The sequence below is a fragment of the Coccinella septempunctata genome, chromosome 2, assembly GCF_907165205.1.
Source record: "Coccinella septempunctata chromosome 2, icCocSept1.1, whole genome shotgun sequence".
In the NCBI taxonomy this organism is placed as follows: domain Eukaryota; kingdom Metazoa; phylum Arthropoda; class Insecta; order Coleoptera; family Coccinellidae; genus Coccinella; species Coccinella septempunctata.
The window spans coordinates 22,803,251-22,826,351 of record NC_058190.1 but is presented as its reverse complement, the minus strand read 5'-3'; the positions used below and the strand labels follow the sequence as shown (position 1 = coordinate 22,826,351).

Genomic DNA, 23,101 nt, shown 5'->3' with positions numbered 1-23,101 from the left:
CATTCAAGCTTAATATGGTCTAATTCTGAAGTCTTTCTGAGATTTCTAAGATTGACTGCTTTAGGCACTGTTAATAAAAATGAGTGCGATGTTCCATTCTTTCCTTTCATCTTAAGACACTGTACATCTTCATTCCTTAAATTATGCTCGCTTGTTATTTGTGCCTTTATTTCTTCTTCCGTTGTGAAGCACGCTGCTTTCAGGACAATCTTCTTTGTTTTTTCCTCTTTCGGACAGTAGGTGAAGAATTGCATATTTTCTGATTTAAATACGTTAATCAGTTTGGAATAATCGCTGTGGTTTGCGATGTGGATTTTTGTTTCGCCAGTATAATATTTGATTTGAAATTTCTCTTTCACTATTTGTTTCACCGTCTCGTGGAATTTTCGGGGGTCCTCTATTTTCGAGGTCACTGTAATCGGAGGGCATTTCCGAATTTTGATAATGTTGTTGGATGGTTTATCCAGTGTTATGTTTCCGGTATCCATGGATTCTTCAGTATTGAGAATACCAAATTTATTTGTTGTGGAAGTGATTGTTGCACTTGGAGTGGATGGCTGCTTGCATGTTTTCTTCGCAGACTGCAGACTGTCTCAAACCCTCGCCCTTTATACAATATGCGCCCCTTCTTAGGGTCTCAGATGCACCGTATTGGTGGGGGCGGCTGACCTATAGGTTGACAGTTCTACTATTACATGGGTATATTTACACAATATTTACAATTTTAAAACTTTCTTTCGTCGTCCATCTCGGTAGTTAAGTTGGTTCTTCTTTTTCAGTCGCCGTCCGTAACAGTCCTCCCCCCGGCGCAGCTTGCGTAGTCCTCTTCCTTCAAAACGACGGCGAGCTCACTCACTGGTCGTCGGAAAACGCCGGTTCTCGTTCGTACTTCGGCGACCCTGATGCCACCATCTGGTCCGGGATATGTACTCTTCACTAAACCCATCGGCCATGTGTTTCTTGGCAGTGTGCTGTCAACGATCAGGACCACATCTCCGATGCGCAGTGGACGCGCCTTGTTACTTGAGTCTCCTCGAGGTACTAAAGTGGGTAGGTACTCCCGTACCCAGCGCTTCCAAAAGTGGTCTGCGAGAGCCATACTTGCTCGCCATGTTCGTCGATCGGCCTCATCACAGGGCCCCGTGGCTGGCATGCCGGTCGATGATCCTATCAGGAAGTGGTTGGGTGTGAGTGCTTCGGGATCTGCTGGATTCACGCTCACGTGGGTCAGTGGTCGGGCATTTATCGAGAATTCTGCCTCCGTAAGGAGCGTCCGCAGTACTTCTTCTGTCGGTGCCTTCTCTCGCAGTGTCACCCTGAGTGCCGTCTTCACTGATCGTACCATCCTCTCCCACGCGCCGCCTTGGTTTGGCGCGCCAGGTGGTATAAAACGCCACTCCATGCGATGCAGCAACCCTTCATCTTGTAGTTTTGGGAGCCATTCTTTATATGCCAGACGGAGTTCTTGGTCTGCCCCGCGGAAGTTGGTGCCGTTGTCTGAGTACATGAGTCGCGGCCAACCCCTGCGTGCTGCCATCCTTCTCAATGCCATGATTGTTGAGTCCGTTGAGAGTGACGCGACGATCTCGATGTGTACGGCGCGTGACGTGAGGCATGTGAAAAGTGCACCCCACCTCTTCTCTCGCCGGCGCCCTATCTTGATCATCATTGGCCCGAAGTAGTCCACCCCACAGTTGGTAAAGGGACGGTGAAAAGGGTCCATGCGAGCAAGTGGAAGGTCTCCTGTTGCTGGGGTTGTCGGCATTGCTCGTCTTCTTCGACAAAAGGCGCAGTTCTTTTCTATGGCTCGTACCGTGGGTCGAAGGTGAATGATCCAATAGTGTTGGCGTAGGTCGTTGGTCACTCGTTCTCTATTGGCATGTCCCGCAGAGCAATGCTCCCGTAGAACGAGCAGTTTTGTGATTGGGTGACGACCATCAAGTATCACAGGTCTCTTCGTGTCACTTGGTGCGGCGGATGCTCCAATACGGCCTCTTACTCTCAGAATTCCATCCTCCATCACGGGATCTAGTCGGTAGAGCCGGCTCGCCTTTGGTATGGTTCGACCTGACCGGATTCGCTCTACCTCGTCTTGGAAGCTGTCTTCTTGAACACGTCGTATCAGCTCCTTTTCTGCGCGCTCGATGTGTCGATGTTCCAGGTTAATCGCTCGTCGTCGACAGATATCCACGAAGGCTAGGACTCTTGCTGTAGTTCTCACTAGAATTTCGTATTTGGAGAAGCGGGCAGGATCAGGTACACAGCTGGATCTTCTGGGATTCTCACTCACATGTAGGACTTCCTCTTCTGTGTCTTCATACGCCGTCTTCCCGGGCCACTGGTCTTCAGGTAGATAGAGGAAATCTGGTCCCTGGAACCACCGGTCCGTCGAGCTGATGGGCGCATTGGTCAACCGTGTGGCATCGTCAGTCACGTTGTGGTCGGTCGGCAGCCATCTCCATTCTTCCTTTTGGGTGAGCTCAGCAATCTCACCGAGTCTATGTGCAACGAAAGGTGTATATCGTCGCATGTCGTTCCTGACCCGATGGACCACCGTCGACGAGTCCGTCCAGTACGTCGTCTGGTCTACTTCCATGCGATGCTCCCTCTTGATGGTTTCGGCGAGACGAGCACCTATCACCGCTGCCTGGAGCTCCAACCGGGGAATCGTCAGCGCTTTCTTTGGCGCTACCTTCGCCTTTGCCGCTATTAAGACGACTTCGATGGTCCCGTCGTTTCTCGTGATGCGCCAGTATGCCGTTGTCGCAAATGCCTGCTCACTTGCGTCACACAGTATATGAAGATCGATTCGTTCATACCCGTTCAACGTGTAGCAGCGTGGCAGTCGTAGCATCGCGATCTCGGGAAGTTGCGCCAGCCAGGATGTAAAGAGCTCGTTTTCTTCTGCCGGGATCGGTTCGTCCCATGTCATCTGAAGTCGCCATAAGCTCTGTAGGATGATCTTAGAGCGGATGGTGTAATGGCTCAATAGCCCCAGCGGGTCGTACACAGACATGACAGCGCTGAGTGCTTCTCTCTTGGTCGGTGCTCGCTTCCCCGCTTTGACATCTTCAGGAACTCGGCTCATGCAGGTGTTGAATCCCAACTCGTCTCGTTGAGCATTCCAATACAACCCAAGTATCTTGCTTCCGGGCTGTTCTCCCCCCAGTTGCGTAGGGGCTGTTGCGTGCAGCTCTGAGGGAATTCCTTTCAAAATGTTTGGGTCACTAGAGTTCCATCCCTTCAAATTGAAGCCAGCACGAGCATGCACTTCTCTTGTTTCTTCGACAGCCTTTCGTGCTTCCTCCGCGTCTTTGAAACTCGCAACCCAGTCATCCATGTAGTGAGCGTTCTTTATGGCTTCCAGTGCACGCGGGAACTCCTTTCCGTGTATGTCTGCATTGTGATTACGGACATGGTGAGCTATGTACGGAGAGCTAGTTGCGCCGAAGAAAACACTGGTCATCTTGTACTTCTTCGGAGGCCTTTCTCGGTCTTCTCCCCTCCACAGGAACTGTTGAGCTGGTTGGTCCTCGGGTCGTACCTTGATTCGCAGGAACATCTCTTGGATATCCGCCGTGATAGCGACGGCCCCTTCTCGAAATCTGAATAATATGCCCGGCAACGACAACAGCATATCAGGTCCTTCCAGTAACTCGTCGTTTAGGCTCACCCCATTGTTTCTCGCCGCTGCGTCGAACACCAATCGATAACCCGGTTTGTTTGGATTCGTCACGGCAAAGTGACACAGGAACCACTTCACTGGGCTATCGTCTTCCGAACCGTCACATGGCGTCGCGTAACCCTTTTTCAATAGATTTTCAATCTGCTGAGTGTATTCCATCTTGAAAACCGGGTCCGCGTCCATCTGTATTTCCTTCCTTTTGAGACGACGCAAGGCCTGATTGTAACTTGCCGGCATTGTCATCTTGTCCCTACGCCATGGTAGCCCCACCTCGTAGCCGACGTCAGTCTTCTTGATGGTTCGTTCGACTATAGTGACGGCTCGTTGGTGTACCTCGCTCATTCTAGGCTTCCCTTGTACGCCCAGTGCTTCGATCTTGAAGTGTGCTTCTACGAGATCGTGCAGTTCCTTCTCGCCTGGGTTAACACTATTGGCCCGTTCGTAAATGTGCAGTACGTCCTCTCCTTCGTAGATGGCGCGGCGAGGCGCAGTCCCATGCACCACCCATCCTAACCGGGTCTTCGATGCCGCCGGCTGGTTGGGTTCACCGATCCGTAGATCTCTTGAGACGATGCACTCCCAGTGATCTGTTCCGACCAATATGCCAGGGCGTGCTGACTCGAAGCACACTTCTTCCTCATCAAGGTCCTTGAGGTGATCGAAGCTCAACATCGTGTTCGGAATGCCTTGCTGGTGTAGCTTCAAGTCCTTCATCGTTCTTGCCCGGATCTGGTATTCGTCGCTTTCTTTGACGCCCCTAATCTTGACCGTCACCAGCTGGCTTTCTGCTTCGCTCTGGCTCATGTTCACTCCCCTTAAGTGAAGTGGGTGTGACGGTCCTTCTGCCCCTATGCTGGCTGCCAGTTCCTGGTCGATCAGTGTTATTGTGGCCCCTTCGTCCAACAAGGCGAAAGTCTTTCTCTTGCCTTTGGGTCCTGCTATGACGACCGGACACATCTTCAATAATACCGTCTTTGGTTCAGTATGCAGTATGCTTCCCGATGCAACTGACAACACGGACTCCTTCTTATCAGCTGGCATGGCTTGTTCGGGCTCTGCTTGGTCTTGATGTAGCGACGAATGATGTGGGCGGCGACACTCGTTGACGCCGCATGGCTTCGCTCGGCACTGAAAGCGACGATGCTTCTTTTGCGCGCACTTGAAGCAGATCCGTTTCTCGCGCACAAGATTCCACCTTTGATCAACCGTAAGCGCCTTGTACTTCGGGCACTCTGGCAGCACATGATCTCTCTCGCACTCGGGGCACCGGTTGCTCCTTTCTTGTCCATCTTCTGACGTACTATACACCGTCGCACTTTTCTTCACTGTACCTTGTTGCCCGTTCCTGTTCGCACTGGATTTCACTGTCACTGGAGGGCGTGTCTCTTTACTCGTACTCGCGGCGCACGTCACGGGAGCGTATGTATACCGCAGCGCTCGATCCGCTTCTCTCATCAAGAATCGCGACATCACGACGATTTCCGGGTCTGCCGAACCTTCTTGATCGAACGCGTAGTCGCACCACCGTGAACGTAAGTGCGGGCTAAGCTTGTCCAGCACTTCCCGTGTTAGCATCGGATTAAAAAGGTATCCCCTTCGGTCAATCGTCTTCAATACGCAGATGATGTTTTGAATCTTGACTGCGAAACTGTTCAGGTCTGCCGCCGTCGAGTTGGGTTTCGGCAATTTTTTCAATTCTTCCAGCGCCTGGTCGATGATCACCTCCGGTCGTCCAAAGCACTGCTCTAGGGTTTTCATCACTACATTTGGATCCGCGGCGGTGTAGAGTAGAGCAGAAACTCTGTCCCTTGCTTCTCCTTTCAAACAGGTTCGCAACCGTTGGAGATTTTCAGCAGCAGTGAGCTCGTACATCTGGCTCGAGTCCCGGTACGCCGCGTAAAAGGGTAGCCACTCGTTGACCGCTCCAGAAAACGTAGGCAAGTCGATATGACGCGACCTTGGTCTTGCCATCTTTTCCAATGTAGCTGCCAGATGTTCGATGCTACTTCTTGTTCTTGTTGGAGTTGGTGACCTTGCTCGTACTGTTTGGAACCGCGTCTGCCTTGGTTCCTCTCGTTGTAGCCCCTCCCCCCGTTGGCTGACTGGGTTTTGTATCAGCCACTCGTTTACTTTCTGGAGTGGTTCTTCTTTGAAAGGGGGCTCCGCCTGCTGCTCTTCTTCGCCACTTTCATCCTCTTGAATTGCCGCTACTTCTGCGGCCAACCGCATCTTCACGAGATCGGCTTCCATCTTGAGCTCGAGTCTCTTAATTTCGGCCAGTTTCTCCGCCGCCTCTAATTCTGCGAGCCGCCTTCTTGTAGTCACACTGACATTCGATCGATGTGACCTGTTTGTCGATCGATGTGACCTGCTGGATTTTGCCGGCGACCTCTCGCGTCTTTTGTCACTAGCCATGTTAGGTTCTACCAACCCAGACAATGGTGACGCCGGCTGATCTAGGGGAATGTTCCTCAACCGATCCAGGGAGTCGTTCCTCAGTTGTTCCCTCTCGATTGCTTGGAGACGACGTTTTTCTTCCATCTCTGCTGCGCCCACCTGACTTCTTGTTATTACCATTTCGCAGCGTGTATACGAGTTCCAGTCAATGACCGACGCCTCTTCGTGTTGCGTAGATCTGAAAATATTCCGATTGTTTCTTCAGATCTGAAAAGATCTGTTCGCTTCTTCAGATCTGAGAAGATCTTTCCGTTACTTCAGATCTGAGAAGATCTTTTCGTTCCTTTAGATCTGAAAAGATCTTATTCGTTCCTTTAGATCTGAAAAGATCTTATTCGTTCCTTTAGATCTGAAAAGATCTTATTCGTTCCTTTAGATCTGAAAAGATCTTTTTCGTTACTTCAGAGTGAATTGATCCGCTCGCGCTCAGCTCTGAAAGATCTTTTCGTTCTTCAAATCTTCGATCTTTTCGTTCTTCAAATCTTCGATGGTTTTCTTGATTCGGCTGAAGGACCAGACTGTAGTGGACTGTATTTGTTTATCGGGTCGTGGAATCAAAGAACGGTTTCTTATTTACAATATATTTACAACACACTTGGGCAAACGATGACTGGAGTCTGCAGACTGTCTCAAACCCTCGCCCTTTATACAATATGCGCCCCTTCTTAGGGTAATGTCAGACGCGGCGGTTTTGACCGAGACGGTTCCCGCTAGCGATCGCCTGTTCGATGTCACACGCGTCGATTTAATCGCGTCGGTTTATATCCAAAATACAAGGCGGTGTGAGGTCGTGAATAGAACGATAAAACCGCCGCGTCTGACATGTTCCATATACATACCACTGATGACTGTACGAAAGACTCATAAAAACCGAGGCGGATAGTGGTCCCGACGACCCTTCGAGTCGGTTTTAAAATCGCCTGGCGATTCATACCGCTACGTCTGACATGGTCCATTTGAAACCCATTGACGACTCTCCGATACGGTTCTACTCTCGAGAAACGTCTCGGACAAAACCGCCGCGTCTGACATTACCCTTAGGGTCTCAGATGCACCGTATTGGTGGGGGCGGCTGACCTATAGGTTGACAGTTCTACTATTACATGGGTATATTTACACAATATTTACAATTTTAAAACTTTCTTTCGTCGTCCATCTCGGTAGGTAAGTTGGTTCTTCTTTTTCACTCGCCGTCCGTAACAATGGTATTGTCAAATCCATCGATATGCATATGCAAAATCGAACTGAAAGTGGAAATCGTCCTAAAAATAGAAACATTCGGTACTGTTTGTGTGAATTGTCACTTTCAAGTTACTGAAAAAATAATGCCGAAAGTTTCATTTTTGGGATGGCTACAGCAAAAAGATTTTTACGTAACAAGTTCCGAAAGTGATATTTTGTGGTACACGACGCGACAAATCCTGCGTGTCCTATAAAATCACTATCGGATCTTGTTACCTGATTTCCACTTTTTTGAATTGAAGAGTGAAGAAATACACACTTAAGTTACAATGCAAGCGCTATCATAATAAAATACAAAACAATATGGTATTGTCAAATCCATCGATATGCATATGCAAAATCGAACTGAAAGTGGAAATCGTCCCAAAAATAGAAACATTCGGTACTGTTTGCGTGAATTGTTACTTTCAAGTTACTGAAAAAATAATGCCGAAAGTTTCATTTTTGGGATGGCTACAGCAAAAAGATTTTTACGTAACAAGTTCCGAAAGTGATATTTTGTGGTACACGCCGCGACAAATCCTGCGAGTCCTATAAAATCACTATCGGATCTTGTTACCTGATTTCCACTTTTTTGAATTGAAGTGTGAAGAATTACACACCTAAGTTACAATGCAAGCGCTGTCACAATAAAATACACAAAACAATATGGTATTGTCAAATCCATCGATATGCATATGCAAAATCGAACTGAAAGTGGAAATCGTCCTAAAAATAGAAACATTCGGTACTGTTTGTGTGAATTGTTACTTTCAAGTAACTGAAAAAATAATACCGAAAGTTGCATTTTTGGGATGGCTACAGCAAAAAGATTCTTACGTAACAAGTTCCGAAAGTGATATTTTGTGGAACACGCCACGCAAAATCCTGCGAGTCCCATAAAATCACTATCGGATCTTGTTACCTGATTTCCACTTTCTTGAATTGAAGAGTTAAGAAATACACACCTAAGTTACAATGCAAGCGCTATTATAATAAAATACAAAACAATATGGTATTGTCAAAACCATCGACATGCATATGCAAAATCGAACTGAAAGTGGAAATCGTCCACAAAATAGAAACATTCGGTACTGTTTGTGTGAATTGTTACTTTCAAGTTACTGAAAAAATAATGCCGAAAGTTTCATTTTTGGGATGGCTACAGCAAAAAGATTTTTACGTAACAAGTTCCGAAAGTGATATTTTGTGGTACACGCCACGCAAAATCCTGCGAGTCCCATAAAATCACTATCGGATATTGTTACCTGATTTCCACTTTCTTGAATTGAAGAGTGAAGAAATACACACTGTAATGAACCCCAGTTTTCTGAGGAAAATTGGAGTTCATCTTAGTGCATTTTTTCGTTTTAAATTTCCGTCTTTGAAAATATTTTAATTCTCGAATATTCCGTACGTTCATTCCGACGGGCAGAGTAAATGTAAAAAACCGCTTATCTGTATTTCACGTTGTTTTTCTTACATGCCGCTGAAGATTTCAACGTTTTTCATCTGTTGATATGCGATAAACCGGAGCTGACGACGTTTTTCAGTCTTGTCGCATTCTGGAATTTTCAGATTTTTACCGTGGGAGGGGATATGCCTATAAAAGTAAATTTTCCCCCGCGACGGTCACTTTTCGACTTTTCGACTGTTACTTCAGTTCGTCGGCTGACTTTTGAATTTTACTTCAGTGCTTTCCTTTCGCTTGAGTATTATTTCGCTTTCTAACGTGGTTTCTAACTTCTAGTATAAATTCAGTTGATTTTCCGTAGTACTTTCGCCGTTGAGAATAATCATTTTGTGTTATTTACATCAGTGCTTAGAGTTGGTTTTTTTAGTTTTTCTTTTTTTTAAATCCTTTGAGTTTCGAGTGCTTGAAACAAAGGAGGTAGGTCCCCGTCTGTACCGTTCAGTTTCTTTGTTAGACCTACGCCGTTACTTCTTTAACTTTGACACTGCTGTACTGTATCGTTTCCTGTTGTATTTTATCGTTCTTTACCCTGTTTCGCGAGTCTGACTTTTCCCTTCGCTATCAGTCATGGCGTGTTAACCCTTGGGGTACTGAAGGGAAAGTTCCGTCAACCCCCCTGTCCGCGTCATAAGTGTTAAATCCGAAATCTCTTCTTTTCTGTCAGTCATGGCGTGTTAACCCTTGGGGCAGAGAATAAGAGATACCGCAAGTAGTCAGTGAAATCCCGTAGTTGCGCTAAAAATAGACATTTTCTCCGCTGTCAGTCATGGCGTGTTAACCCTTGGGGCAGCGAATAAAAGTCTCGAACAGATCCGCCCTTATTGTGTTTCATTCCCGGAGAAATACAACTACACACCGATACCGTATAGCAAGTCCTTAGCATTCGTCAGTTCTGGTTGGCGCATTTTTATTGAACCGTTAATTTTTCACTACACCCGGTATAAATTTCATAAAGTGCTCGTGACCGGATAAGATTTCCCGAATGTATTTTCACTGATAGAATCACTCATATTTTATATCACACATATCTCCCTTTGACATGTGATTAGTTTCCGAAGTTGTGAATAAACATTTACATAGTTCGATTTTGACTTCTTCGTTGTCGCTACTACCCTAGACAACACCGAGCTCTGTCTCTGGCTAGCAGCTACCCTGGTAGGTTTGCTATTCTTCCTATTGAAAAGAATAGCTGGCGCTCGAGATTAAGGCTTCTCCGAGAAACGCCCGTTACAAAAATGGCGCCCGAGCAGGGACTGTGCAAAATCCAGTAGGAGACAGCAGAGGTGGGAAACATTAACCGGACAGTGAGTGAATTCCCGAAACAGTGAGTGAAACCTAAGAACGGTGAGTGACTGTTTCTTGAACCGAGAACTGTGAAAAATAGACTTGAACTGTGTTTTGTTGCCTGCCACTCTGTATTGAACTGTTATACTGTGAATTGAATTGGACTATATTCTGAGAATTTTCCTATTGTTGAGATCTATTGGAGGTAGTTTAATTGGTTTGTGATTGTTCCCTTTGCCGATTACTTTATTGAGTTATTGAAAACTGAACTGTTGTTGCGCCTTTGTATCGGTGAAAATTGTTTCCGATTTCTTATTATTTCTGATTTATTGAGTTGAACTGTTTTAATTTCGTATTGAGGGTGAGTGAATTTCCGGACATTGAAAATTTATTGTCACAATTGGTAAAATTTGATAGGTTTGATTTACCTATCAGTTTAATAGTGTGTAATGAACCCCAGTTTTCTGAGGAAAATTGGAGTTCATCTTAGTGCATTTTTTCGTTTTAAATTTCCGTCTTTGAAAATATTTTAATTCTCGAATATTCCGTACGTTCATTCCGACGGGCAGAGTAAATGTAAAAAACCGCTTATCTGTAGCTCACGTTGTTTTTCTTACATGCCGCTGAAGATTTCAACGTTTTTCATCTGTTGATATGCGATAAACCGGAGCTGACGACGTTTTTCAGTCTTGTCGTATTCTGGAATTTTCAGATTTTTACCGTGGGAGGGGATATGCCTATAAAAGCAAATTTTCCCCCCGCGACGGTCACTTTTCGACTTTTCGACTGTTACTTCAGTTCGTCGGCTCACTTTTGAATTTTACTTCAGTGCTTTCCTTTCGCTTGAGTATTATTTCGCTTTCTAACGTGGTTTCTAACTGCTAGTATAAATTCAGTTGATTTTCCGTAGTACTTTCGCCGTTGAGAATAATCATTTTGTGTTATTTGCATCAGTGCTTAGAATTAATTTTTTAGTTTTTCTTTTTAAATCCTTTGAATTTCGAGTGCTTGAAACAAAGGAGGTAGGTCCCCGTCTGTACCGTTCAGTTTCATTGTTAGACCTACGCCGTTACTTCTTTAACTTTGACACTGCTGTACTGTATCGTTTCCTGTTGTATTTTATCGTTCTTTACCCTGTTTCGCGAGTCTGACTTTTCCCTTCGCTATCAGTCATGGCGTGTTAACCCTTGGGGTACTGAAGGGAAAGTTCCGTCAACCCCCCTGTCCGCGTCATAAGTGTTAAATCCGAAATCTCTTCTTTTCTGTCAGTCATGGCGTGTTAACCCTTGGGGCAGAGAATAAGAGATACCGCAAGTAGTCAGTGAAATCCCGTAGTTGCGCTAAAAATAGACATTTTCTTCGCTGTCAGTCATGGCGTGTTAACCCTTGGGGCAGCGAATAAAAGTCTCGAACAGATCCGCCCTTATTGTGTTTCATTCCCGGAGAAATACAACTACACACCGATACCGTATAGCAAGTCCTTAGCATTCGTCAGTTCTGGTTGGCGCATTTTTATTGAACCGTTAATTTTTCACTACACCCGGTATAAATTTCATAAAGTGCTCGTGACCGGATAAGATTTCCCGAATGTATTTTCACTGATAGAATCACTCATATTTTATATCACACATATCTCCCTTTGACATGTGATTAGTTTCCGAAGTTGTGAATAAACATTTACATAGTTCGATTTTGACTTCTTCGTTGTCGCTACTACCCTAGACAACACCGAGCTCTGTCTCTGGCTAGCAGCTACCCTGGTAGGTTTGCTATTCTTCCTATTGAAAAGAATAGCTGGCGCTCGAGATTAAGGCTTCTCCGAGAAACGCACGTTACAAAATGGCGCCCGAGCAGGGACAGTGCAAAATCTAGTAGGAAACAACAGAGGTGAGAAACATTAACCGGACAGTGAGTGATTTCCCGAAACAGTGAGTAAAACCTAAGAACAGTGAGTAACTATTTCTTGAACCGAGAACTGTGAAAAATAAACTTGATCTGTGTTTTATTACCTGCCACTCTGTATTGAACTGTTATACTGTGAATTGAATTGGACTATATTCTGAAAATTTTCCTATTGTTGAAACCTATTGGAAATTATTTAATTATTCCTTTTGCCGATTACTTATACTGAGTTGTTGAAAACTGAACTGTTGTTGCGCCTTAATATCAGTGGAAATTATTTCCCATTTCTTATTATTTCTGATTTATTGAATTGAACTGTTTTAATTTCGTATTGAAGGTGAGTGAATTTCCGAACATTGAAAATTTATTGTCACAGTTGGTAAAATTTAACAGGTTTGATTTACCTATCAGTTTATTAGTGAATCACCTATTACCCTATTGATAACTTGTCTACCTGCTGTCATTTGCTTTTGACCTGTACTGTTGAAACTTACCAATTATTTCTGATTTTTCTGAAAACTGAAATTCGATTATTGCGATTTATTTTCTGGATACTGAACGTGAAAAACTATTTGGAATTTAACCTGTGCATTCTGGTGCTATTCGAATTTCGGGAAATTTTCCGGACTATACGAAACGACTTGCGAGTGTGTGCGGTATTTCGCGAATATTTTCGGACTTTAGTGGGACAGATTGAAATTTTTTTCAAGTAACGTCGGACTTGTAAAATTTTTTGGTGTGATACATCGGGACTTAAGATTATTTTAGTGCGCCGGGACTTGAACTTAATTTTTTTTTTTCTGATACGCCGGGGCTTAGACTTTGATTTTTTTTGGGGTTACACCGATACCCACTTCGAACTTAAGTGAATAGGTTGGCTAACAATTAACTTACCGAGTTGGACTTAGAACTTAAACAGATTGTGAAAGACATACCGAGTGTGAAGTGTTGGTGCGTTCTGAATCGGACTTAGTTGAAAATAATATGTCGAACATGGATGTAAACCGGTTACTCAGTGATGAACTTACATACGAATTACAACTGAGAGGACAATCGATACCGGGTACTGTGATGACTAAACGGAGTCTACTACGACAAGTACTTCAGTCTAATGAACCTCTATTACCCCCAACATCATTGAACCCCGCCTCGGAGATTGAGATTTGCCAAAATAAACTCACCGATTTAGTGGAATCCCTTCAGAACTTCAATCATGAGAATGCGGCTAACGAATTTTCGCGAATTTACACCCGATTGATACACATACAAGGAAGGCTGGACTTTATTGTTACTGCAGACACAACACAGTTACAACTAGTTGGACAAATGAAGGCAACTACAGCTAAGGCGTTGGAAACACTAGAGGAGCTACGTCAGAAGAGTAATCGTGAACAGCCGCAACCATCTAACCGACATCAGAGGTCTCTCTTAGATGTGGAGGTGCCCAGTTCACCTGGTGTGTCACCGATCCAACCGGAACGGATTTCAGGGCTCCGAGAGCCATCGCTTATCGACTTGGGAGATGGTGTCGATCCTCCTGTAGCGGTCGATGTCTCACATACTGGAACACCTGTAAGGAATCCAACATTAGAACAGGTCATGAATGAGACAAGACAGACATGTACAGCATTACTGCGACAGTTACCAGCGATACCTCTCACACAGTCACAGGACTGTGGGACAGCAACACCTGAGGGTCCGACACAGGGTAGATGGATTAATTCTACACGAAGGGTGTCTTTTCCACATTTACCTGCACCTTGGATAAATCCTGACCGACCGATTATCACAACACCTGCCAGATCAGAACCGGAGTCCCGATCAACAATACCGACTGTCCCAGTACACAAATGGAACATTTCCTTTGATGGCACTGGAAGTGTGACCGGATTTCTAGAAGAAGTGGAGAGGCTGGCTGAATCCCGTAAAGTGTCCCTGGAACAAGTTTTCGAATCAGTTTATGAATTACTACGAAAGGATGCAAGAGATTGGTTTATTCCCAGGAGAGGTACTTTCGAGGATTGGGAGGATTTCGGCAACCAACTGAAAGAAGCATTTCTGCCTGTCAACTATGAGGAGAGTCTGTTGGAGGAAATAAAAAGACGAACACAAGGTCCTGAGGAAAAGCTGCTTCTGTATGTTACCCGGATGCAGAACTTATTCCAGAAACTCACCTATACAAAACCATCCGAGGTGGAGCAGATCCGACTCATCCGACAAAGGTTGATTCCGCCCTTACAGCAGGCCTTGGCCTTCCAGGAGACCAAGACGTATGATGAACTTCTCCGTAAAGGAAAAGTTTTTGAACTGGTCCAATGGCAGATGAGCCAGTACACCCGGCCACCCTCAAAACCAGGTTTCGTGGAGGAACCTCACCTGACGTACACTCCCCGTCAACTGAGCCGATGTCAGGCGAGTTTTTCTGTGGATACCGGAGAACAGGTACAAGCGGCTGATCATGGGAAATCAATCCCGCCGACACCAGCCGACCAAACACGACTCTCTCCGCAGGGGGAAAGCCGTCCAAAGTCACACCGATCCAGAGAGTCAATAGTCCGACAACAGGAATCACACCGTCCAACTTCTGGAGACAGCTCCAAAGATAGATCCGGAAACTCAACACCGCCACCCCGTCGTCGAGCCGAAAATAGCCGCGCTGACCGGACCCAGTCATCATCAGGAAGGAGAGTGTCCTTCCAGACACAGTGTTTCCGATGTGGTGGATATGGCCACATGCGTCGAGAATGTCGCAGGCCACCGAAAATCTTCTGTTCTCGATGTCAGAGGGAGAACATTCTCTCACGAGATTGTCCCTGCCGTTCGGAAAACTGAAGGGGAGATTGGAGACGGAGTCGACCACATCTCCCGGAATCTTGACTCCACTGACACCGACCACCTGTAATGATAACCGACCGTTAATAGAGGTCAAAATAGCCGGCGAACACTTCCGAGCACTGATAGATACAGGAGCGACCAGGAGTTTTTGCAGTCAGGCCGTATCCGATCAGTGTGAAAGTAAAGGAATCACAGGACAAACAATGCACAACAGTTTTGCAGTAATAGCGAACGGAAAAACCACCGTCACGCCGAAACTGTACACCACCACCGTGCAAATTTCCGACTACACACTGCCTGATTTGAAATTCTTACTGGTGCCAAGCTTACCGGTAGACATTATTCTGGGGATGGATGTTCTGTCGACTTTCAAGTTTTCCGTGAATCTTAGTACCGCCGAGTGCTTCCTGGAAGGCCGACTGATCTCGAAACCGATGACTCCCGTCGAAACCACCGCAGAAGTTCACACCGCCGAAGAACACCTATTGGAACTGACAGAATCTCAGAAACAAGAACTGGAGGCATTTCTGACCGAGGAATTAAAGAAGTTCGAAGACCTGTATGGTACAACCGACCTGATTGAACACAAGATCAAACTGAAACCGGGCACCGAACCGATCAAACAACGGTACCGACCCCTAAATCCGAAAATGCAGGAGATCTTCAATCAGGAAGTGGACCGTATGTTGGCTGAGGGAGTGATTGAACCCTCCAAGTCACCGTGGAGTTCACCTGTTGTATTGGTCAAGAAGAAAGACGGAAAGTACCGTTTCTGCATCGACTTCCGTGCTGTTAACCAAGTGTCTGTGAAAGATGCATACCCGTTGCCGTACATTTCTGGGATTCTGGACAAACTCCGAAAAGCGAAGTACATCTCCACACTGGACCTGAAACAAGGATACTGGCAGATACCATTAGCAAAGGAGAGCCGTCCGATTACTGCATTTACCGTCCCCGGAAGAGGTCTGTTCCAATTCACCGTGATGCCGTTCGGTTTACATGCAAGCCCAGCCACCTTCCAGAGGTTCCTAGACACCGTCATTGGCCCAGAAATGGAACCGGAAGCGTTCGCTTACCTGGACGATATAGTTGTCCTGGGGGAAACTTTCGAGGAGCACCTGGAGAACTTGAGAGAAGTATTCCGACGGTTGAGAGAAGCTAATCTTCGTCTCAACCCCGACAAGTGTGACTTTGTGCGGAAATCCCTAAAATACCTTGGACATGTCGTCACCTCCGATGGCATCTGTACCGATCCCGACAAAGTTTCTTCGATAGTGTCTTTGCCAATACCGAAAACCGTCCGAGAACTGCGTCGATTTCTTGGAGTTGCCAGCTGGTACCGTCGTTTCATAGAGAACTTCTCCGATTTAGTTTCTCCATTGACTCGATTGCTGCAGAAGAAACACCGTTGGAAATGGGGAGAAGACCAGCAGAAGGCCTTCGAGCTTCTGAAACAAAAACTCACAGAATCTCCGATACTGGCTTGTCCAGACTTCACCCAACCGTTCGTTCTGCAAACTGACGCCAGTGACATGGGCCTTGGAGGTGCCCTAACACAAGTGATCGATGGAGAGGAGAGAGTAATCGCCTATGTGAGCCGAACACTAAACCCCGCAGAGAAAAATTACTCAGTGTCAGAAAAGGAATGTCTCGCCATAGTATTTTCCATAGAGAAACTGCGACCGTACCTAGAAGGATTCCATTTCACAGTAATTTCCGATCACATGAGTCTGAAATGGCTAAACTCCATCAAGTCACCGTCCGGAAGAATTGCTCGATGGGCCGTTTTCCTTCAGCAATTCGACTTCGAAGTTCAGTACCGTAAAGGATCGATGAACAAAGTAGCCGACAGCCTGTCCCGAAACCCGTTGCCGTCCCTAGATTCCGTATGTTTGTCCGAGATAGAAACAACCCAGTGCAAATGGTACAACAAAAAGTTACAGGAGGTGGAAAAAGACCCAGCAAATTTTCCTGACTACGCCGTTGAAAATGGAAAACTGTTGCGACATTTCTGGGACTCATCCGACTTCACAGAAGATGGAACCGGCCAACCCTGGAAACTCTGTGTACCATCCGAACAGCGAACAGAAGTACTGCAGGAAAACCACGACTCAGAACTAGCAGGTCACATGGGGATTGCCAAGACGATTGCACGGATAGCCAGAAATTATTACTGGCCAGGGATGTTTAGAGACATTGCGAAATACGTGAGGAACTGCACATCGTGCCAAAAGTACAAAGTTTCGCAACAGAAAACCCCTGGTAAGATGCAACCACACCGAATGGCGGATGCGCCGTTCAAAGAAGTATCCACGGACATAGTTGGACCATTGCCACGGTCAAAAAAGGGAAACTCCTACATCGTGGTAATGCAAGACCGGTTCACAAAGTGGGTGGAGTGTCGTCCGTTGCGGAAAGCTACCGCCAAAACTGTTTATTCGGCCCTCTACGAACAAGTCATCCTGAAATACGGTTGCCCAAAACTAGTAATATCCGACAATGGAGTACAATTCGACAGCAGGCTATTCAAGAACAGTCTCCGAGAGCTGAACATCGCTCACCGTTTCACACCACCGTATACCCCTCAGTGCAACCCTGTAGAAAGAGCTAACCGTACCCTGAAGACTATGATAGCACAGTTTTGTGAAGCCGATCAACGAACCTGGGATGAAAAGATAGGAGAGTTAACGTTTGCCATCAATACCGCTAAACAGGAGTCTACTGGATTTACACCGGCATTTTTAAATTATGGAAGGGAACTAGAAGTCCCGAGGGCGATTTATTCGACAAACCCCCACAATGAAGGAATGATCGGAGAATCCAACCGTACAGAAGAAGAAAATAGAGACATGACTTACCGTACTCAACAGATCAAACATCTCCAGGAGGCTTATGAGTTCGTCCGTACCAAACTGTACCGTGCTTTCCAGCAACAGGCTCACCACTACAATCTTCGACGAAGAGAAATCCGATACCATGTGGGTGATAAAGTTCTACGCCGGGACCGTCCTTTATCCTCTGCCGTTGACAGTTTCGCCGCCAAGTTGGCTCCGAAGTTTTCCGGACCGTTTACCGTCGTTAAAGTTGTTTCACCTGTCGTCTATGACCTGAAAGATACAGAGGGTAGAAAAATCACTAACATACACATTAAAGATTTAAAACCATTTCATGCATAATATATATTATTGTCATGATCCGTTAACCGTTCTACAGAAATAACCTCGGAAAGGAGGAAATCCGTTATTTCTTTCCGTTACCGATTATATTATTATTTTCTGTTTACCTGTTGATCCGAATAACTGTAGGTACACTGACTAGAAACTGTCCTTGTCATTCTCATCACCGTCAAAGAGAGGCTGCCGTCCAGTGTGATATCACCAGTGCATCCGGACAATCTGTCACCAAGAATCAGCAGGTAGAACCAGTAGGGAGTTAGCCCTCTGTGCCTGTCCAAGAAACCAAGGCCACCTACAAGGAGAAATCTCGTTAATATGATGCCCGTTATTAAACATAGTTATAACCGATTACACCGTAACAATTCCGTTCAAATTCCGTACAGGCACCACCGTTGACCGAAATACCGTATCTACAGATGTTCATCCGTTCAACATGCAATTATAAATCAAACCTGTTAAAACTGTCCGAAAAATCTGTTATTTATGTAAGGAATACCAATAAAGGATACTGTTTCACCTTGCAACTGAGTATATCCGTCTATTAATCCAATAGATCTAACCAATTTCTGTCCTGAACCGAATCGAAATTATTGTACCGCCAATTTAACACTGTTTACCTGAAGAAAGCACCGTCTACCTGAAAACAGAGTACAGAGAAAAACCGTTCCAAGAAGAAAAGTTGACCACGAGGAACGATGAAGATTGGAGAGTTTATTGTTAGAAATTACCCACCTGCAAGTCTCATGCCGGATCCGAAAGTCTCAACGTCCGTACAGCCGGGTCACACCAGCCCATTGAGCCCCCACGTGGAGCTGTTGGAGGCTTTCCACCTGTTGCAGCTCCCACGATTCCTGGGTAACCTACAAAACCACGATGGAATTCAAACACCCGCCAAACACAGTTAAATTAGGTACTCACCGGAGGGATGAAATATGGCACGTTTCCGACCATCGATAAAGATGAATTTCCACATAGAGAGGGAGGATTTTCCACTGTTATACACCATTTATCCACGGAACGCTGAACAAAGTTCGTTGACAAGATGGCGGAGACCTGCGCCGAAATGACTGACGCTGACGTTTCTGCGTGCGCATTGGAACTACCCTTTTCCAACCATAGAGAGGAATAAGTACTTGATTGAATTGTAAACTGGTCACGAGTATATCAGTGGCGCGCGCGAAAGTAAGGTCATTATTTCTAGGGGTAGATAGAGTCGTGAAATTAAGCTCACTATTTCATCGTAAGTTAATTTCTTCCGAGGTGGAGGTGGTGTAATGAACCCCAGTTTTCTGAGGAAAATTGGAGTTCATCTTAGTGCATTTTTTCGTTTTAAATTTCCGTCTTTGAAAATATTTTAATTCTCGAATATTCCGTACGTTCATTCCGACGGGCAGAGTAAATGTAAAAAACCGCTTATCTGTAGCTCACGTTGTTTTTCTTACATGCCGCTGAAGATTTCAACGTTTTTCATCTGTTGATATGCGATAAACCGGAGCTGACGACGTTTTTCAGTCTTGTCGTATTCTGGAATTTTCAGATTTTTACCGTGGGAGGGGATATGCCTATAAAAGCAAATTTTCCCCCCGCGACGGTCACTTTTCGACTTTTCGACTGTTACTTCAGTTCGTCGGCTCACTTTTGAATTTTACTTCAGTGCTTTCCTTTCGCTTGAGTATTATTTCGCTTTCTAACGTGGTTTCTAACTGCTAGTATAAATTCAGTTGATTTTCCGTAGTACTTTCGCCGTTGAGAATAATCATTTTGTGTTATTTGCATCAGTGCTTAGAATTAATTTTTTAGTTTTTCTTTTTAAATCCTTTGAATTTCGAGTGCTTGAAACAAAGGAGGTAGGTCCCCGTCTGTACCGTTCAGTTTCTTTGTTAGACCTACGCCGTTACTTCTTTAACTTTGACACTGCTGTACTGTATCGTTTCCTGTTGTATTTTATCGTTCTTTACCCTGTTTCGCGAGTCTGACTTTTCCCTTCGCTATCAGTCATGGCGTGTTAACCCTTGGGGTACTGAAGGGAAAGTTCCGTCAACCCCCCTGTCCGCGTCATAAGTGTTAAATCCGAAATCTCTTCTTTTCTGTCAGTCATGGCGTGTTAACCCTTGGGGCAGAGAATAAGAGATACCGCAAGTAGTCAGTGAAATCCCGTAGTTGCGCTAAAAATAGACATTTTCTTCGCTGTCAGTCATGGCGTGTTAACCCTTGGGGCAGCGAATAAAAGTCTCGAACAGATCCGCCCTTATTGTGTTTCATTCCCGGAGAAATACAACTACACACCGATACCGTATAGCAAGTCCTTAGCATTCGTCAGTTCTGGTTGGCGCATTTTTATTGAACCGTTAATTTTTCACTACACCCGGTATAAATTTCATAAAGTGCTCGTGACCGGATAAGATTTCCCGAATGTATTTTCACTGATAGAATCACTCATATTTTATATCACACATATCTCCCTTTGACATGTGATTAGTTTCCGAAGTTGTGAATAAACATTTACATAGTTCGATTTTGACTTCTTCGTTGTCGCTACTACCCTAGACAACACCGAGCTCTGTCTCTGGCTAGCAGCTACCCTGGTAGGTTTGCTATTCTTCCTATTGAAAAGAATAGCTGGCGCTCGAGATTAAGGCTTCTCCGAGAAACGCACGTTACAAGTGAATCACCTATTACCCTGTTGATAACTTGTCTACCTGCTTTTATTTTCTTTTGAGCTGTACTGTTGAAACTTACCAATTATTTCTGATTTTTCTGAAAACTGAAATTCGATTATTGCAGTTTATTTTCTGGATACTGAACGTGAAAAACTATTTGGAGATTGACCTGTGCGTTCTGGTGCGGTTCGAATTTCGGGAAATTTTCCGGACTGTGCGAAACGACTTTCGAGTGTGTGCGGTATTTCGCGAATATTTTCGAACTTTAGTGGGACAGATTGAAATTTTTTTTGAGTAACGTCGGACTTGTAAAATTTTTGGTGTGGCGCATCGGGACTTAGATTATTTTAGTGCGCCGGGACTTGAACTTTTTTTTTTTGATTTTTTTTGATTTTTTTTGATACACCGGGACTTAGACTTCAATTTTTTTTTTGGGGTTACACCGATACCCACTCCGAACTTGGGTGAGTAGGTTGGCTGACGATTGACTCACCGGGTTGGACTTAGAACTTAAACAGATTGTGAAGGACATACCTAGTGTGAAAGATTGGTGCGTTCTGAATCGGACTTAGTTGAAAATAATATGTCGAACATGGATGTAAACCGGTTGCTCAGTGATGAACTTGCATACGAGTTACAACTGAGAGGACAATCGATACCGGGTACTGTGATGACTAAACGGAGTCTACTACGACAAGTACTTCAGTCTAATGAACCTCTATTAACCCCAACGTCATTGAATCCCGCCTCGGAGATTGAGATTTGCCAAAATAAACTCACCGATTTGGTGGAATCCCTTCAGAACTTCAATCATGAGAATGCAGCTAACGAATTTTCGCGAATTTACACCCGATTAATACACATTCAAGGAAGGCTGGACTTTATTGCCACTGCGGACACAACACAGTTACAACTAGTTGGACAAATGAAGGCAACTACAGCTAAGGCGTTGGAAACACTAGAGGAGCTACGTCAGAAGAGTAATCGTGTACAGCCGCAGCCATCTAGCCGACATCAGAGGTCTCTCTTAGATGTGGAGGTGCCCAGTTCACCTGGTGTGTCACCGATCCAACCGGAACGGATTTCAGGGCTCCGAGAGCCATCGCTTGTCGACTTGGAAGATGGTGTCGATCCTCCTGTAGCGGTCGATGTCTCACATACTGGAACACCTGTAAGGAATCCAACATTAGAAGAGGTCTTGAATGAGACACGACAGACATGTAGAGCATTACTGCGACAGTTACCAGCGATACCTCTCACACAGTCACAGGACTGTAGAACAACAACACCTGACGGTCCGACACAGGGTAGATGGATTAATTCTACCCGAAGGGTGTCTTTTCCACACTTACCTGCACCTTGGAAAAGTTCTGACCGACCAGTCATCACAACACCTGCCAGAACAGAACCGGAGTCCCGGTCAACAATACCGACTGTCCCGGTACACAAGTGGAACATTTCATTTGATGGCACTGGAAGTGTGACCGGATTCCTTGGGGAAGTGGAGAGGCTGGCTGAATCCCGTAGAGTGTCCCTGGAACAAGTTTTTGAATCAGTTTATGAATTACTACGGAAAGATGCAAGGGATTGGTTTATTCCCAGGAGAGGTACTTTCGAGGATTGGGAGGATTTCAGCAACCAACTGAAAGAAGCATTTCTGCCTGTCAACTATGAGGAGAATCTGTTGGAAGAAATAAAAAGACGAACACAAGGTCCTGAAGAAAAGCTGCTTCTGTATGTTACCCGGATGCAAAACTTGTTCCAGAAACTCACCTATACAAAACCATCCGAAGTGGAGCAGATCCGACTTATCCGACAAAGGTTGATCCCGCCCTTACAACAGGCCTTGGCCTTTCAGGAGACCAAGACGTATGATGAACTTCTCCGTGAAGGAAAAGTTTTTGAACTGGTCCAATGGCAGATGAGCCAGTACACCCGGCCACCCTCAAAACCAGGTTTCGTGGAGGAACCTCACCTGACGTACACTCCCCGTCAACTGAACCGATATCAGGCGAGTTTTTCTGTGGATACCGGAGAACAGGTACAAACAACTGATCGCAGGGAATCAGCCCCGCCGACGCAAGCCAACCAGACACGACTTTCTCCGCAGGGGGAAAGCCGTCCAAAGTCACACCGATCCAGAGAGTCAATAGTCCGGCAACAGGAATCACACCGTCAAATTTCTGGAAACAGGTCCGAAGGTCGATCCGGAACTTCAACACCGCCACCTCGCCGTCGAGCCGAAAATAACCACGCTGACCGGACCCAATCATCATCAGGGAGGAGAGTATCCTTCCAGACACAGTGTTTCCGATGTGGTGGGTATGGCCACATGCGTCGAGAATGTCGCAGGCCACCGAAAATATTCTGTTCTCGATGTCAGAGGGAGAACATTCTCTCACGAGAC

General features: G+C 45.5%; 1 protein-coding gene across 1 annotated transcript; it reads right to left on the bottom strand.

The window, feature by feature from the left end:
- Positions 1-775: 775 nt before the first annotated feature.
- Positions 776-6,262, bottom strand: LOC123307057. The gene has a single exon (XM_044889260.1). It carries the CDS (start codon positions 6,260-6,262, stop codon positions 776-778), a length of 5,487 nt encoding a protein of 1,828 aa, XP_044745195.1.
- Between the last annotated feature and the right edge of the window lie 16,839 nt (positions 6,263-23,101).